We start from the raw sequence: 14,125 nt of genomic DNA on the forward strand, positions 1-14,125 counted from the left end.
GTATGTCCCCTGGCCTCTGATGGATACTTTTGAGGGCCACAGGGATCTCCCTAATGGCCTGTGATGATTTTAAGAGGGGCCTTGGTTCCTGAACTGCTGTCCCTGTCCGTGGGGACCGCCATCCCACCATGGCTCCCGGGGCACTAAGGGCTTTTCAAAGCACAGTGAAAATGTTGCCCCCATTAAACACACTCGGTTGTAGGACTTTAATGCAATGGGAACCAATGGCCAGGATTAGCAACTGGACATTTTGAAATCACAGAGCCTCTTTAAAGGTTTCAAGGTAGAGCCACCTCTGAGAACTGAAGTCACTGTGACCTCTTGAGGACAGGTTTGGGGAGGTGGGCCCAGGAGGGGCCCAGACTGGCCTCCATGGCAGGGAAGAGTCAAGCTCTTAGGGTCACATGCTCAAGTCCTTCAGTGCACCTCCATTTCTCCATTTCCTTTGCAGATGCAATGCAAGCATCCGAAAGAAGAATGCAGGAGGCCAGACAGCGTACGACCTGGCTCTGAACACTGGAGATGACCTCGTCACCTCACTCTTTGCTGCCAAGTTTGGCCAAGGGCTCGAGGACCAACTCGCTCAAACTAGGAGCCTCCGTCTGGATGACTGTTAGACCTGAGGCCTCCACGGAACTTCATTTAAGAATATGTGCAGTGGCTGGCACAGTGGCTTACGCCTGTAATCCCAGCGCTTTGGGAGGCTGAGGCTGGCGGATCACCTGAGGTCGAGAGTTCAAGACCAGCTTGACCAACATGGAGAAACCCCGTCTCTACTAAAAATACGAAATTAGTCAGGCATGGTGGCACATGTCTGTAATCCCAGCTACTCGGGAGGCTGAGGCAGGAGAATTGCTTGAACCCGGGAGGCGGAGGTTGCGGTGAGCCGAGACTGCACCACTGCACTCCAGCCTGGGTGAGAGTGAGACTCTGTTGCCCAGGCTGGAGAATCGCTTGAACCCCAGGAAATGGAGGTTGCAGTGAGCCAAGATTGTGCCATTGCACTCCAGCCTGGGCAACAAGAGCAAAACTCCGTCTCAAAAAAAAAAAAAAAAAAAAGAATATGTGCAGCTCTGGCTATTCTTTAATCATGTCTTTCTGAAATGTGTATTTGAGATTAGAAATTGAGGTTGAGAGGAACTCAGGAGAATTTTTTTTTTTTAAATCATATGACAGTATAAGCCATCAGTACTAAATGGACAGCTCCCAGTATACTGTGGACTGTGATAAACTGAATGTATGTTTTTTAATGGTTTATTGCTGCAGGTTTTTTGTGTATTTGATTTTTAGTTTTTAACTTATTTTTCAATAGGTAATAATTGCACATGGTTCAAAGCTAAAAGGTATGAAGTATTACGTAGGGATGTGTCCCTCCCATCCTGTCCCACAGCCACCGCCTCTCTCCTCAGCCACCAATGACATCAGCGTCGACTTGCCTTTCCCGGGGTTGTGCAGAGTTTGATATGCACATACATGTGGTATAAGCACATGCACATAAGAGTACACATAGAATATAAACGTGTCTGTAGCACATATATATTCTTTCCCCTCTTTTAAAACAAATGGTAGCAAACCAACCACACACTGTTCTGTATCTTGCTCTGTTTGCTTGATACATCTTGTAGGTGGCTCCTAATTAGTATGTAAAGATTGACCTTATTTAAATTTCTTTATGTTGAAATCATCGATATTCCCATCATTATGGTTTGTTCTTTGATTGACAAATCAGCTCTCAATAAACCACTTACAAGAATGTGTAATTTTGACTCATTCCTTTCTTCACGTCATTATTTTAATCTTTGGGTGGTAATGCTGCAGTTGTGAAGTCCCTAACTAGTTTGTGTTAACATAGGTAAATAGAATATTTATTAATTTGCTGTAATTAATTCAGCACAATAAGTAATGGGCCTTGTTGAGGTGGTTACTGTTATCACCACCTGCTGGGCGGTGATACTCCGCCAGACTGGGCAGCTGTCTGTGGGAGGACAGAGGGTGCAAAGTCGCGGGAACACAGGCCCCTGGGCAGGCGCTGGCACTGCTCCTACCCCTATCAGCCCCTCAGCCACTCGTGTAAGGGAGGCTGCTGCATGGTGGCCAGTGTCCAGGGAGACTGGGGAGTGTGATCATCTGGTTTGGGGCCTGTGGTGGTTTGCCCTGTGTCAGCTTGGCTGGGACTACTTTGCCCAGAATTCTCTTCCCTTATGGTTCTCTTCAGGGTTGGCCCCAAGAAAAATTGCATGAGATTCAGAAGATAGAAGAAAAGCTTGCTTGCTTGCTTGCTTGCTTGCTTTCTTTCCTTCCTTCCTTCCTTCCTTCCTTCCTTCCTTCCTTCCTTCCTTCCTTCCTTCCCTCCCTCCCTCCCTCCCTCCCTCCTTCCTTCCTTCCTTCCCTTTTCCCTCTGTGGCCCAGGCTGCAATCTACTCGGCTCGCTGCTGCCCGGCTCCACGTACTGCCTGGGGCTGCCGGCGCGCGCCACCGCCGCTGCCTGCTTTTTCTCCTTTAGCTGCAGGCGCAGTTTCACCATGTTGGCCGCGCTGGTCTCCAGCTCCTGACCCCGAGTGCTCTGCCCGCCTCGGCCTCCCGAGGTGCTGGGACTGCAGACGGCATTTCGCTCACTCGGTGCTCGGTGTTGCCCGGGCTGGAGTGCGGTGGTGTGGTCTTGGCTCGCGGCAGCCTCCGCCTCCCAGCCGCCTGCCTTGGCCTACCAGGGTGCTGGGATTGCAGCTCCTGCCCGGCCGCCGCCCCGTCTGGGAGGTGGGGAGCGTCTCTGCTCGGCCGCCCCTCTGCCCGGCCTCCCCATCTGGGAAGTGAGGAGCGCCTCTGCCCGGCCACCCATCGTCTGGGAGGTGAGGAGCGCCTCTGCCCGGCCACCCATCGTCTGGGAGGTGAGGAGCGCCTCTGTCCGGCCACCCATCGTCTGGGAGGTGAGGAGCGCCTCTGCCCGGCCACCCATCGTCTGGGAAGTGAGGAGCGCCTCTGCCCGGCCGCCCCGTCTGGGAAGAAGTGAGGAGCGCCTCTGCCCGGCCGCCCCGTCTGGGAAGAAGTGAGGAGCGCCTCTGCCCGGCCGCCCCGTCTGGGAAGTGAGGAGCGCCTCTGCCCCGCCACCCCGTCTGGGAAGTGAGGAGCGCCTCTGCCCGGCCACCCCGTCTGGGAAGTGAGGAGCGCCTCTGCCCGGCCGCCCCGTCTGGGAAGTGAGGAGCGCCTCTGCCCGGCCACCCATCATCTGGGAAGAAGTGAGGAGCGCCTCTGCCCGGCCGCCCCGTCCGGGAAGAAGTGAGGAGCGCCTCTGCCCGGCCGCCCCGTCTGGGAGGAAGTGAGGAGCGTCTCTGCCCGGCTGCCCCGTCTGGGAAGAAGTGAGGAGCACCTCTGCCCGGCCGCCCCATCTGGGAAGAAGTGAGGAGCGTCTCTGCCTGGCCGCCCCGTCTGGGAAGTGGGGAGCGCCTCTGCCCGGCTGCCCCGTCTGCGATGTGGGGAGCGCCTCTGCCCGACCGCCCCGTCTGGGAGGTCTACCATGGAGGCCAGAAGCAATGTGGGGGCTGGACGTGGTGGCTCACGCCTGTGGTCCCGGCACTCTGGGGGGCCGAGGCGGGTTGATCACTTCAGGTTAGGAGTTCAGGACCAGCCTGGCCAGCACGGCGAAGCATATGGAGAATACGGCAGACGGGCCAGCCAACCAGCCCAGCGACAGCAGGGCAGGTCTACCCTGGAGTCATACTCTAGTTTTTTCTATTTTCCTCCCTTTCTGATCCTTTGTCCCACTTTCTTTTTCTTCCTCTTCCTTCTCCTTCTTCTTTGTCAAATAGAGGATTGAGCTGTTATCACTGATCCATATAAAGTCCCTCTCTCATTTATTATTTTAATTCCCACCCCCCATTTCTATTCCCCGACTTCCCATGTGCAACCTTCCTAATATGTTTGATACGCATCTTTTTGTTCGTATGTATTTTTAGAAAATGTTTATTGTTTTGTGTGCAAAAAAAAAATTTAATAAAAAAAAAATAAAGTCTTTGTCTGGTAAGTCCAGTGTCTGGGCTTCTTCAGGGACTGTTTCTATACATTTCTTATTTTCCTGTGAATGGGCCATAATTTCTTGCTTCTTTGCATGTGTCATAACATTTTGTGGAGAAGTGGAGATTTTGAATAATATGACAACTTTGGAAATCAGATTCTTCTCCTTCTCCAGAGTTTGTTGTTGCTGCTTGTTGTAGTTTGTTGTTGTTTAACACTTTAATGGTTTAGACACTTCTCTAAACCATTTTTGTTAAAGCTATATTCCTTGTTGTTGGCCACTGAAGTTTTGTTATTTTAGCTTAGTGGTTAGCTAGTGATTTGAAAAGATTTCCTGAAATACTGAGAGCCAAAAGTATAAAATACTCTCCCAGTCTTTGCAGGTTGGCTTTGCATGGGGAACTCATTCAATGCTTGGCCAGGTTGTTTAAAACTCTGCCTTAACCTTCACTCCCTTCTTCTGTGGAGCCTAAAAGTTAGATAGACGTTAAAGCTTAGAGTCTTTTCAGGCGTCTCTGGGCATATATCCAGCCTGGACATGTATGTGACCTTCTGGATTTCTTCATATATACAGAAGCTTTTCAAAGTCATCATTTCTCCAAGTATCTCCATGTGTACTCTCTTTCTTCCCAGACTTTTCTTGCTGCTTGTTGCTTGCTCCAACTGTCATCCTTTGTCTCAGGTGGCTAAGGCTAATACATTTGCTTTTACATGCTTTCAGCAAACACCACCTGCAAATTGCTTATGCCTTGGAGAAAGTTTGAGTCAGGTAAAAGAAAAGCAAGCCCTTGTGCCAACCCTTCAGGGAGCCCAGACAGATCAAAACACACCAGCATGATTCCTTGAAAATAAGTCCATATTTCTCCCTCTGATGCCAGCAACCTGCATCTGGAATGTGAGCTGCTGGTCTTAGCTGCTACCAAGCTGATGATGGGGCATGGTAAGCAGGTAAGTTACAAAGCCACAGCACTTTTACCAAAATTCAGCAGTGTCTTTCTTCAGTAAGCATTCCCCTGCTTGTTATTGTTGTTTTTTAATAGATTCCCAGAGTTCCAAAAAGTTTGATTCTGACAGTTTTTGCCAGATTGTTCATTGCTTTTGTGGAGAGACAGGATTTTAGAGTTCCCTACTCTGCTACTTTCAGTAACATTACTCCTGGATGACTAAGTTTAACTTGTTTACAGCTATTAGAAGTGAATAATTTCCTTTAAAAAAAAATGTTGACTGGGTGCAGTGGCTCACGCCTGTAATCCCAGCACTTTGGGAGGCCGAGGCGGGTGGATCACCTGAGGTCAGGAGTTCGAGACCAGCCTGGACAACATGGTGAAACCCTGTCTCTACTAAAAATACAAAAATTAGCTGGGCGTGGTGGCGCCTGTAATCTCAGCGACTTGCGAGGCTGAGGCAGAAGAAATGCTTGAACCTGGGAGGGGGAGGTTGCAGTTAGCTGAGATCGCGCCACTGCACTCCAGCCTGGGCAACAAGAGCAAAACTCCATTAAAAAAAAAAAAAGTCATAAAAAAATAAAAAGCTCAGAACCAGAGACACTCTTAGGTAATTTTTAGTATATAAGTTCTTGCATAAACTAGGTGTTCAATACTGTCAAGGAAATTTAAGAATATAAGAAACAATACCAGGTCCTAGAAAGAGCAAGTATGAACAAAAAAGTATCTGATAAAGCTCTCAATCAATTTAGAAGTTGGTTTTGCCAAGGTGAATGATGTGCCTGGGAAACAAGTCTGTGCCTTTCTCCAAAGATGACTTTCAGGGCTTCAATATTTAAAGGAGAAAAGTGGGATAGAGAGGAAAGAGGGAGAGTATGGTAATCCACATATTGCAAGAGAAAAGGAGCAAGCAAGGGAATAGTCAATTGTGTATTGGTCTCACACTCAGTAAATTGACACGTTACATAAGATAAGATGAACATAAAGTAGCTACCTGTGGAAATATTTAACCTTTTATCTGTAGCTATCTACTTAGGAACAAAAGGAAAGGTAGTTGCTTGCATGACTCAGCTTTCAGCTTAATATTTTTCCTTTGGCATAGTAAATTTATTTTCTTTTCACAATTCTCACCGCCACTTTTTAACCAAAAGCAATGGCAACAAAAGCCAAAATTGACAAATGGGATCTAATTAAACTAAAGAGCTTCTGCACAGCAAAAGAAACTACCATCAGAGTGAACAGGCCACCTACAAAATGGGAGAAAATTTTCGCAACCTACTTCTGACAAAGGGCTAATATCCAGAATCTACAATGAACTCAAACAAATTTACAAGAAAAAAACAACCCCATCAAAAAGTGGGTGAAGGATATGAACAGACACTTCTCAAAAGAAGACATTTGTGCAGCCAAAAAACACATGAAAAAATGCTCATCATCACTGGCCATCAGAGAAATGCAAATCAAAACCACAATGAGATACCATCTCACACCAGTTAGAATGGCCATCATTCAAAAGTCAGGAAACAACAGGTGCTGGAGAGGATGTGGAGAAATAGGAACACTTTTACACTGTTGGTGGGACTGCAAACTAGTTCAACCATTGTGGAAGTCAGTGTAGTGATTCCTCAAGGATCTAGAACTAGAAATACCATTTGACCCAGCCATCCCATTACTGGGTATATACCCAAAAGATTATAAATCATGCTGCTATAAAGACACATGCACATGTATGTTTATTGCAGCACTATTCAAAATAGCAAAGACTTGGAACCAACCCAAATGTCCAACAACGATAGACTGCATTAAGAAAATGTGGCACATATACACCATGGATACACAATGCAGCCATAAAAAATGATGAGTTCATGTCCTTTGTAGGGACATGGATGAAACTGGAAACCATCATTCTCAGTAAACTATCGCAAGGACAAAAAACCAAACACCACATGTTCTCACTCATAGGTGGGAATTGAATAATGAGAACACATGGACACAGGAAGGGGAACATCACACTCCAGGGACTGTTGTGGGGTGGGGGGAGGGGGGAGGGATAGCATTAGGAGATATACCTAATGTTAAATGACGAGTTAATGGGTGCAGCACACCAACATGGTACATGTATAAATATGTAACAAACCTGCACATTGTGCACATGTACCCTAAAACTTAAAGTATAATAATTAAAAAAAAAAATTTAAAAAAAGAGCCAGTCAAATTTAGCAGTGGGGGGGGTCACATACCAACTTTAATGACCACTAATATTAATAAGTTCTGATAACCCACTACCATTGGACCAATCTCCCTATTTTTTCTTTTAAACTCTTTCAGAAAACGCATTTTAGAAGAAAATGAGTCTCTGATCTCACGTTTTGTGTGATCTCTCACAATTGGGAGATCAATTTAATTCCTAGAGGGGTAGGTCCCACATTGTTAGGAAAACTCATTTTTAGCCAGTTATGAAGTCTTATATTCTACAAAGAAAAAATAGGTGAAGGACAGAGAAAGGAAGCAGAGGAAAGATGAGGAAATAACAAAAAATTTTTAAAAGGGAGAACAATCCTGGAAAACTGATATAGGCCATATTACTCCGAAGTCCATACATCAGTAGGTAGGTATAAAATTTGTTTATATATAGAGATATATAAGTTTATGTTGTCTAGCTTCAGTATTTAAAATCAGGAAAAATGGCAGAAAAATGAAAGGAGAGAAGAAAAAAATGAAAATATTATTTTGGAAACTTGTGGTCAGGAAATATTTTAGAATTCAGTCCAAATTGTAGAATAAAAGTTGAAAAATACGTGACAAGGTTAGAATCCAATAACAGGTGTACTAGAGTTTATTTTGAAACATGATTTTTCTCTCTCCAATTCTCCCATTTTATTAAAGACAAAATCATAGTAGGACCACTTTATTTGTAAAGTAAGTTTTAGTCTTAATATTGGCTTGATTATTTACATAAAGTGCAGCAAAATAATCACTTGCCATATAGGCTCTCTTTTTTAAAAATTTGGCTTTGCTGGAAGCTTTTCCATAAGGAATCTGAGATTAGGCCTTTTCTAAAGCCATGAGGCCAGTCAAGGATTTATCTGTGCCTGCAGATACCTGTGTAAATGGAATAAATTCCTCTCTTTTTGAGGGCTCCAAAAAACCTTGGGGTTCCTAGGTATGTCTGAAAGTGACATTCTTTACTTACCACAGGCCAGGACCCTGTAAATAATAAGGTATAAGGCCAATCTTTCCAAGGGGCTTTTAGTGGCTCTAAAAGTTAGCCTTATTTTCTCAGGGCAGTCTGAATATATGTCATTCCAGTCAAAGCTTTGGTAAACTAACCAGTGTCTCCAATTACATCCTGTTATAAAAGAAAACAGATTCTTATTGAGCTTATATAAATAACTATATTGCCATAAATTAAGAATACTTACAAATAATTTCCAAATTTTGGGGAAATGAGGTAGAGAGAAAGAAATTATATTTTAAATTTTGCTCACTAGAGTATAATTTACTCAATTGTTAAAAGCTGTACATAGCTTAAAAGAAGAGAAACTTTTCTTAAATCTGAAAAAAACAAAAAGAATTGGCAAATTTTTAAACAAAAAGCCATAAAGGATTATTGTAATTATTTCAATCTTCTATTAGTTCAGTCCATGCAATTAACTCCTGTTCTTCTCAATAGTCGATCAACAACCCTCATGAATACATCAACTGTCCATGAGAGTTCTGGAAGTTTTTCTCTTTATTCCAATCGCACAATCTCTAATATTATCAGAAACTCATATTTAAGAGTACTCCTCAGAGTTCTACAGCTGATTATAAACCACTCTATAAACAGACCAAAGTAAAACCACAATTGCGGATAATGAAAGTCTTAGAACAGTCATGGTTAAAGACACAATTTACAAGGAAATTTGGTTACTCCTGTGGCATACAACAATTTGACATAATAATCATAATTACTACTGATAACATATACTAAGATATATCAGAATCACAGGAATCTCATACAATTTTGGAACACATACTAATAACACATTTATATAAATATAATCCAAAGAAGGTTAAACACCATTTCATATTTGATGATGTTTCTTGTATGGTTTTATTATACCAAATAAGCAAAATATGTCTCTTTCAGACTTCAGGGGACCTAATATCAAAAAATTAAAAGGTCAAAAGGACTGAATTTAGAACTTGATTTTAGAAAGTTTGTCAAATATAAAAAAAGTTTAAAACACTTGGTATCATAAATGGGATCACAGGAAATTGTAAAGTCATTCATTCAGCCAAAGTGATAACTCAAATATTTTTTTTAAAGGCAAAAGCCTTATTCTTTGAGAGAGGAGACTTAATTTCCCAAACAATAAGTACTAATAAAGACAGCATGAGGCCAATTAAATCTGCCTCAAGTCTTATAAACAAATCTATTAAATTTTAATCATCTTGACCATAAGATTTAATTTCCCTAAACCTTTTTATAACTTTTTCTAATTTTTTAAAGAGTAGGTTAATGCTCCAAGAAAAACCTTGTCAATCTGACACAGGGGCCCAGATGCTGGTCTTGCATCGGTGTTTCTTTGATTATTAATGTTTAATCTATAGAGAAACTCTGATATAATTTTCTCTCTCAAAATTGGCCCTTACAATCTCACACACTCACCTTTTCTTCAATAGTCCCTGGGCCTAGAGCGGTTGAATAGTTTTAATTTCTGGCTCTGTGTTTCATGAATGCAGTTTATTTTTATTGTTATCATCTCCTAAGTCTGAAGATGAGCCTTTAACTGCTATCAGTGTTTAAGATTCAGCAGAACTTGGTCCTTTTTGCATCCAGGAGTCAAAACCCTGTAACTCAATAGCACAAGGATTTTAAAAGTAATACAGAAAGTTACATGGAGGTAATAGCCTTAATTAAAAACAAAATTAATCTCAGTTTTCCTAAGCAAATCAAAACTTAATAATGATGTAGGAATTATTTCAATAAAACATAAAATCTGTTTGTTAGTTCAGTTACCAAATGGCAAAAAACCCAAAAATAAACCCTTTTGCAGTGTGACTGCTGTTCCCTGTGGGGAGTCCATTTAGATAACCTGCAAGTCAAAACTAATGAAAAATGGGTATTTGAATTAATTAGACATAGGAACAGTGTGTCCTAAGTGAAGGTTTTCTTTCTCTTTTTCTTTTTTTGAGATGGAGTCTCATTCTGTTGCTCAGGCTGGAGTGCAGAGGTGCAATCTCGGCTCACTGCAGCCTCCGCCTCGTGGGTTCAAGTTATTCTCCTGCCTCAGCCTCCCAAGTAGCTGGGATTATAGGTGCACACCACTATGCCTGGCTAATTTTTTGTATTTTAACTAGAGATGGGGTTTTGCTATGTTGGCCAGGCTGGTCTAGAATCCCTGGCCTCAGGTGATCCGTCCACCTCGGCCTCCCAAAGTGCTGGGATTACAGGCATGAGCCATGGCACCCAGCCAGGTTTTCAATTTTGTAAACCAATTTAGACATATTAAGAAAAGCTAAGAGCACAGAATGTTATATTGGAAGAAAACATTTCCTTTAAACCTTTAAGATAAAACATTTTTAGCATTAGGTCACAACAGCATTTAGAAACTAAGGATAAAAACTTAGAGGAGCTGATGAAAAAGTTGGAGTGAATTATTATCTCAGGCCTTCTCAAAGGGGAGAGAAAACTGAAAACAGTAAGACACAATAAAAGTTAAATTTTGGGGTTAACAAAAATCTCTTGTAATTTTATTAAGAGTAAATCAATACCTTAAGAAAATTTTGTTGTTCTAACCAATTCTTTAGAGTATTAGGGTATTTTAATATCAAAGCCTAATCTCTACAGATATTTTTATAAATAATTTTCTTTTAACTATAGCCAACTTGATCACATAAAGTTTTTTGTTTTTTTTTTTAATTTTCTTTTTTTTTATTATAATTTAGGTTTTAGGGTACATGTGCACAATGTGCAGGTTTGTTACATATGTATCCATGTGCCATGTTGATTTCCTGTACCCATTAACTTGTCATTTAGCATTAGGTATAACTCCTGATGCTGTTCCTCCCCCCTCCCCCAACCCCACAACAGTCCCCAGAGTGTGATGTTCCGCTTCCTGTGTCCATGAGCTCTCATTGTTCAATTCCCACCTATGAGTGGGAACATGCGGTGTTTGGTTTTTTGTCCTTGTGATAGTTTACTGAGAATGATGTTTTCCAGTTTCATCCATGTCCCTACAAAGGACACAAACTCATCATTTTTTATGGCTGCATAGTATTCCATGGTGTATATGTGCCACATTTTCTTAATCCAGTCTATCGTTGTTGGACATTTGGGTTGGTTCCAACTCTTTGCTATTGTGAATAGTGCCGCAATAAACATACGTGTGCAAGGTTTTCTTATATAAATTCTCCTTTTACAAAGTTTATTATGACTTACACAAACCATTTATGATATATGCCTATGTTCCCAGACCAAACTGAGGGTCGGGCTGCTATTTCTCGTGGCGCAATAACAAGATGCAGATGAACTGGGGAGGAAGAGAGTTTTTATCTCTGTAACCGGTTACAGGGAGAAGACCTGGAAAACACTGCTAGACCAACTCAAAATTACAAAGTTTTCCAGAGCTTGTATGTCTTCTAAGCCATATGTCTATGTGTAAGTATGCATTCATCTAAAGACATAAGTGATTAACTTCTTTTAATCTATAACTAAGATCTGAGTTCTGAAGACCTTCCTCTGGAGCCTGAGTAAACTTACTTAATCTAAACGGGTCCACGTTCTGGGGTGATTACCCTTATCTTGTCTCCTGCTAAATCATGGAGGATTGAGAAGTTCCTTCAGACCCTAGTAAACTTGTTTGTGGAGGCCTGGGGAGTTTCTTCAGACTCCCAATAAAACTTGCTTAATCCTAAATGTATCCTGTTAAGAATTCCCTCATTATCTTGTCATGTTCCAAGGCCAGGAAAGGCCTAGACAAAACTCTTGGTGGACTTTTGTTACAGCCCAGCCTTTGCATAAGGTCACTGGCCCTTTCAGCTTTTAATATTTAACTTAATCACTCAGTCAGTGCTGAAACAGTTGTTATGAAGGCCTGCATTAGTGAGACCTGGCCTGCCACACTTGGACTTCCTGTTTTATCTTAAATATTCCTCTTTCTTAAATAACCAGTCATTTTATTTGGGGACAAAAAATTTACCATACAAATTCTTTCTCATATAAAATTATTTTCCTTTTAACCTTTATTATCTTTTGCCTTGTTTCATAAATAACCTTTGAATTAGAAATTATTTCCCTTTAATAAGAACATTTTTTAAAGAAAAATGTTTGCTTGCTATAATTTTAAAAAATCAGGTAACAATACAAAAGCAAGCAGTTTAAGATCAGAGAGGAACCTGTCTGTTTATATTCTTGGGGTTCCATATGGAAGAACAGAGATTTCTCCCCAGAAAGGAGTCTGGTGCTGTCTCTCTTTTCTTTAAGGAATCCCAGGCTGTTAGAAATTATTTAGATCCTTCATGCAGCAGAGAATGGCAAGAGGAAGGAGAGACAGGCCAAAGTAATTTGAGGAAACAGAACTCAGTCAACTGAGAAGGAAAAAACTTTTTCTCAAAAAACAAGATCCTAGGACAGAGAAAAAGCATAAAGGCCTTATATTCATACACACACATCTTGGATATTAGCTTTTAATTAAGCTGACTTTTAACCACTGAGCTCTTAAAAATCCTTTTAAATCTCTTTTAACCATATTTTAGCTGGGACAACCTGCTGATATTTCAAAAGTATTAATAACACAAAATTTAAGCCAGAAAGGACCTGATTTAGGAACCAAACCCAGGCTGCTGTGGTGAAAACAGGCAGAACCTTAGCTGCTGAACTACACTGTGGGGCAGCCACCATAGTTCTTTCAGTTTGGGCTTGGCTAGAAAAAGATGGGCTTGTTACGTAAATAAAGCCCCTCAGGTGTCAAAATCTTTCTTTTCTTCCTTTTGCTGGCTTTTTAATTTTTTTTTCCAGGAAAAGAAAATTCATTATTTTTTTTTGCAGGAATGTAGACAATTCAGAGGCTTTGTTCCCCATAATTTGGAACTTTCCTTCAGATTTGACCAAGTCGGGTAGAGATGATCAAACCTAATGGGAAAAAGACTGAAACAACAAAAACAGAAACAAGCAAACAAAACCAGGTGGAGCAAAACAAAAAAATGGTCACACAATTCATACAATTACTGAGTGCTCTAATGGTAAGAAGAAATTAAGACCAGCTGATTGTTAATCTTAACTTTTAGTCATTAAGGAGAATTTCCAAGATAAAACCCCAATTCAACTACAGTTCAAGACAGTTGTTTGCATGACCTAGTTTTCAGCTTCATTTTTTTCCTTTTGGCATAGTGAATTTATTTTCCTTTCACAAAAGAAACTCTAGCCCCAAACCAAAGAACAGATTTTATATGTGAATACCGTATCAAGACACTCATTGGAATAGAAGGTGTTCAGTCTGACACATATTTAGAAATATTAACTCCCTTAATAAAGCAATTTTCAGATACTGAAAACTACTTATATTTGGGATATATGTGAGAGCTAAACTCTAATTTTTTTTATCTTGCCCAAATTCCTATCTAAGGGGTTGGGGGAGTCATGCCCTACAAATCATAAATTCTCATCAGATGGGTTTTATTTAACCCTGTATATCGTGACTTATTTTCCAACCTGACTCTGGCATAACATTATAAGACAAGGAAGAAAATCAAAATATTTTACCCCAAAACTTGTTTCTTTGTCATATTTGAAATGGCCCTGCAAAGCTATTCTTTGTGGGGAAAATTGTGCATCTGTAAGGAATCTCTATTAACGTAGCTAGATATTTTTCTTCCAGACCCCCGCAGTCCTAAAGAGATTAACTAAGATCTGAATAGGAAACATTTGTCATCTATTGTCCCTAAGGGCAGCCACCATAAGACTTCAAGAGAACTTTGGTCTCCACAATCTTTCATCTTAACCCGAACATTCCTTTTCTATCAATCCCGGGTCTTTAGGCAAACTCAACCAATTGTCAACCAGAAAATGTTTAAATTCACCTATAGCCTGGAAGCACACCCCACCCTATCCCGTTTTTGAGTTGTCCCGCCTTTCTGGACCAAACCAATGTATTTCTTAAATGTATTTGATTGATGTCTCATGCTTC

The 14,125-nt window shown here is 41.4% G+C and overlaps 1 protein-coding gene and 1 long non-coding RNA gene across 24 annotated transcripts in view; one reads left to right on the forward strand and one right to left on the reverse strand.

The window, feature by feature from the left end:
• DZANK1 (double zinc ribbon and ankyrin repeat domains 1) overlaps positions 1 to 1,760 on the forward strand; it is a 78,312-nt gene extending 76,552 nt beyond the window's left edge. For all 23 annotated transcript variants that reach the window (XM_055265112.2, XM_063633890.1, XM_063633891.1 and 20 more), the window contains one exon: positions 452 to 1,760. In XM_055265112.2, coding sequence (XP_055121087.2) covers positions 452 to 617 — 166 coding nt within the window. In that variant the 3' untranslated portion in view covers positions 618 to 1,760. The remainder of the gene's footprint in view (positions 1 to 451) is intronic.
• A 2,167-nt stretch (positions 1,761 to 3,927) lies between these two features.
• On the reverse strand, positions 3,928 to 11,020 carry LOC134735891 (uncharacterized). The gene is made up of 2 exons (XR_010119459.1): positions 9,607 to 11,020; positions 3,928 to 8,301 (listed from the first exon to the last, which is right to left on the reverse strand). It is a non-coding gene; the product is annotated as an uncharacterized lncRNA (long non-coding RNA).
• Positions 11,021 to 14,125: the final 3,105 nt, after the last annotated feature.

Source organism: Symphalangus syndactylus, chromosome 24, assembly GCF_028878055.3.
Source record: "Symphalangus syndactylus isolate Jambi chromosome 24, NHGRI_mSymSyn1-v2.1_pri, whole genome shotgun sequence".
Classification (NCBI taxonomy): Eukaryota; Metazoa; Chordata; class Mammalia; order Primates; family Hylobatidae; genus Symphalangus; species Symphalangus syndactylus.